Raw genomic sequence first — 4,493 nt, forward strand, 5'->3', positions numbered from 1 at the left:
ATGAAGCTAGTATTTTAATCAATTTCTCCATGGTCTGTGACTCCATAGTGTGTGATTTATGAAGCAACAGGAACATGTTGCTATGTTCTGGAGGGTTCCAAGAGATTTGGGCATAGACTGTTTGCGGGGAATGGGGGAGTCTATGTGACTATACTCCAAAAGGAGATTTTCATCTGCAAGCATGAGGTGTCTGTTTGGGATATTGTGCCCTCCTTACTGTAGAATAACTCCATTAATCTTCCTTTTCCAGATGTATGCTTTTTGTACTTATCTTTCCTGTGCTTTTTTTCACATAATGTACATTCCTTCTGCTTATAATCTTCCCTTATTTATAATTAGTGGAAAAGCTCTCTACAGGTAATAGATTATAGCAGCCTATGTATGAGTGCTTGATAAATGCCTATTGTCCTCCACACTTCTTAGACTACAGCAGTCCTATACCATGTAGCCACCTATTTCCCTTATTACTTCTATTTTCCTACATTGGCTCTATAATGTGCAGGAAATTGTTTTCACCAAAGCCATTAAAATTCTCCATTTTCAACATGCAGGGAACTATATTCAGTTGTACTTCACCTCTTCCCTTCCATTACCTTTTCTTTCTTGGTGATCACAACCTTAAACTATCTGTTTTTTTTTGCCCAAAGTATATTTGTATATTTCATTGGAGTGGCATAGGTTCAACAAGAAATATTTCTTTGGAAATGAGATTGGCACTAAGATAGAAATTCTTGTTGAGGGTAGAGTAAGTCATTGCAGAAAAAGGAAAGTAATCAAGAACACATTATGATTAAGCTTTGGTAGTGCAGCTCTCCTGTACATAATAAAAACACAGACTGATTTATCTAATTTCTCAAACTCAAATTAAAGATCTGATACAAAGCTCACAAAGAGGTTTGGATTTTTTGTTTCCATTGAACATCCAGTTAGCATGCTATAGTTCACTTCTTAGTAGTAGGTCTGTATTAAGAATTCTTTGTGATTGACCATTTTGTTCTCTAATTATCTCCAGTGTCCTACCACATATACATTTAATTTCATGTAATCTAAAGTCATTTTGGTATGTTTTCAAAGGTAGACTATTAGACCCTTTTTATACTAATACATAAACTTTTTCTACAGTTTTATTTCACACAAATGTTGCAGAAAATTTTGGTATATAACCTGATTTGGAAGTTTCTGAATACAGTAAGGACTTTCTAATATTGTTGCTTCCAGCCCCACACCGCCTAAAACTTATTTCTTTCTATTACTGTATACTAACTTCAGAATTAATTTTGTGGCATTTTGCCAGTTATACCTATGTTTAACTTTCACCTGAATATTAGACACCTTCTTCCAGTTGGTTGAGGCTATTCATTTTAATCTAAGATGTAGTTCAGGTGCTTAAAAATCTTTTCTATTGGCTCATAATCTACACCTTAAATACAATTTTTTTTTATCAAAACAAGTGAGATTTCTACACATTTTCTGAATGTTTAAAGCTTCTGGTTGTCCTTTGTCATCTGCTGGTACATTCAGATTTAAAATTTGGATAATTAGCTTTCATTGTTCTAAAATATCAAGGATAGTTTCCATCTATCAAGATAACACTGGGTAAAATAAAAGGGCGTTCTTATAAGTACATGGCTACATTAAAGTTCCAACACACAGAAATTTACTCTACAATTTCATACTGAATACTGTGTTACTTTTAATACCTTTCATTCCAGGGACATAAAGAGAAGACATGGGAACAGAGAATGCAACAGTGCTGACACAGTTTGTTCTCACCGGACTCACTCATCTGCCACAATGGAAAATCCCCCTCTTCCTGATGTTCTTGGTGATCTATCTCATCACCATTGTGGGGAACCTTGGTCTCATCACTCTCATCTGGAATGACCCTGACCTTCACATCCCCATGTACCTGTTTCTAGGGAGTTTAGCATTTGTGGATACCTGGTTGTCATCCACAGTAACACCAAAGATGCTATTTGACTTTTTTGCCAAGAGTAAACTGATCTCTCTCTCAGAATGCATGACACAGTTTTTTTCGTTTGGAATCAGTGCAACCACAGAATGTTTTCTCTTGGCAGCAATGGCCTATGATCGCTACATAGCCATATGCAAACCTTTACACTACCCAGTGATCATGACAAACAGACTCTGTGTACGTCTGCTAACACTGTCCTTTGTGGGTGGGTTTATACATGTTTTGCTTCATGAAAGTTTTTTATTCAGACTAACTTTCTGTAATTCCAACATAATACATCACTTTTACTGTGATGTTATGCCACTATTGAAGATTTCCTGTACTGACCCTTCTCTTAATTACTTAATGCTTTTTATTTTCTCTGGATCAATTCAGGTATTTAGTATTTTGACTATTCTTGTCTCGTATACACTTGTTTTGTTTTCAATCTTAAAGCAGAAATCTCTCAAAGGCATAAAGAAAGCCTTTTCCACATGTGGAGCCCATCTCTTGTCTGTATCTTTATACTATGGCTCTTTACTTTTTATGTATGTTCGTCCTGCATCTTCACAAGTAGATGATCAAGATATGATGGACTCTATATTTTACACTGTTGTAATTCCTGTGCTAAATCCAATTATCTACAGTTTAAGAAATAATCAAGTAAAAAATTCGCTAGTGAAATTCTTAAAGAGAAATGCTTAGGTCTCATATTATCTTTCGTTGTATTCTTATTAAAACACCATAAAATCATGTCTTCATGTTTCTAAATTTTGTTTTTCCTTCTAAAATATTTGGCAGTTATCGATCCTAGAATGTTTTTTCTCTGGTTTTTGTGTATTTGAATGTATGGGGTATATGTGTATGGTGTATGCACATTTATGTGCATAGTTACAGTTGACCATATACACACATGGGAAGGCCAAAGGAGTTCACCTGACATCCTGCCTATAGCCTTACTTTTTTAAAAGAGATCTTTTCCTATAGCTAAGTTTGCATCCTGCAAAACCCAACAATTATTTCAACATCTCACATCACTGATTACAGAGATATGTGCAGACATCTCTTCTCAACACTGAAATATGCAGCTCTCTTTTCCACTGACATTTGCATGCTATGTTGTGTGGGATGCAAACACAGTTATTCATCTCATGCAGCAAGAGCTCTTACCTACTGAGCACATTCCTGTTTCCTGGAGCTAGCATTTAAAATAGACTTGGATATATACCTATTTCCATTAAAATATTTTAAATCAATTTTAAATCATGTAAAAAATTAATAAAATGTTCTAGTATAATAAAATAAGCAAAGTATAAACTAAGTTTAAACATCTTAATAGCAGGTTGGTATTCTATTCACTATGACACCATAAATACATTATGTGTTGTAGTAGTTTAATTCCTGTGTAAAGGACACAAATATGATGCCATTGATAGTATGATGACTCACATCCCACTTATATGTGATGAGGAAGTGCTATGTTTCAGTAAGAAGACACAAATTTTCAGAATATTGCTAGAAATTTGAACAGATCTTTCATTAAGTTTAGTTGGGGAATGATGACTTTCATTTCTTATAGCAATTCCATCTGCAATTTCCACAGAGAAGCAAAAAAATACAGGAGTGTAGGAGCAGTATTTATGACAATGGATAGACTGTCAAATGTTGCTCTGTTCTCAGAGTGGTGTATGCTTTAGATCATTATCTAGGATGCCTCTGAGACTCTCTCTTGCTCTCTGTATTTTACCACCATCTAGAAGCTTCACCAAATAAAGAAGCTAGCAGTTTTCATGAAAGAATTAAGTTGGGGAGTTTTATTGAGAAAATGTAGTTGTAAGATCAAGGGAAGGTTTCAATAGCCTGAATTTTATAACAGTGAAGGGATTTAGGTTAAAAATCTGGTTGTCTAAGAGTATATAGTTGAGGAAAACATGGTTTAAGTGCACATTACTTAAGACCAAACAGTTACAAGATTGTGAATGTTCCTACTACCTTACCTGCTGACTTTTTGGAATAGTTGGGAAACAGAGCAAAAAATGAGCTTTACAATTTAATCACAGAAATGGAAATTGGGGAGAATGGAGATAAACACTGAAGAATGTAGAAATAAGGAAAGGGGGAATTGAAAAATATAAGTAATCTGAGAGAGGAAGTAGAAAGGGGGGCTACTGAGGAATGAGGGAAGAAGGAAGTGGGTAAAATAATACAGATACCCTAAAAATCCACAAAGAATCATATATTATTAACTATTTAACAAAAGACCTAAAATATTCACACACACACACACACACACACACACACACACACACAGAGTCTACAATGACCTTTCTCATCGAGTGATGATGCTCCGTCTAAGAGCCAAAAGGAATCTAAAAAAAATCCCAAAGTCAGACATGAGAACCCCTTTTCAGAGCTTTTGGCCATAACTAAAAGACTCCCAAAACATAACCTATTGCTATTACCCTTGATGAACCCTGAGAGATACAATGTAAGTCAGTCATGCTTTAGATATCATATGCTTCAAAAACATGACCCAAGT

At 34.9% G+C, this 4,493-nt stretch overlaps 1 protein-coding gene across 2 annotated transcripts; it reads left to right on the plus strand.

Annotated features, from left to right (window-relative positions):
- LOC121465352 (olfactory receptor 187-like) lies at positions 1-2,659 on the plus strand. Of its 2 annotated transcripts, XM_041678588.1 has the most exons (2): positions 1-9; positions 1,742-2,659. In XM_041678588.1, exons 1-2 carry the CDS (start codon positions 1-3, stop codon positions 2,657-2,659), a joined length of 927 nt encoding a protein of 308 aa, XP_041534522.1. The 2 variants fall into 2 exon arrangements, with proteins under 2 accessions (XP_041534522.1, XP_041534521.1); XM_041678587.1 differs by lacking the exon at positions 1-9 and having other exon boundaries at positions 1,730-2,659.
- The last annotated feature ends 1,834 nt before the right edge of the window (positions 2,660-4,493 follow it).

Source organism: Microtus oregoni, unplaced genomic scaffold, assembly GCF_018167655.1.
Source record: "Microtus oregoni isolate MIOR12 unplaced genomic scaffold, Mior012 000030F_ref0000283, whole genome shotgun sequence".
Lineage (NCBI taxonomy): Eukaryota > Metazoa > Chordata > Mammalia > Rodentia > Cricetidae > Microtus > Microtus oregoni.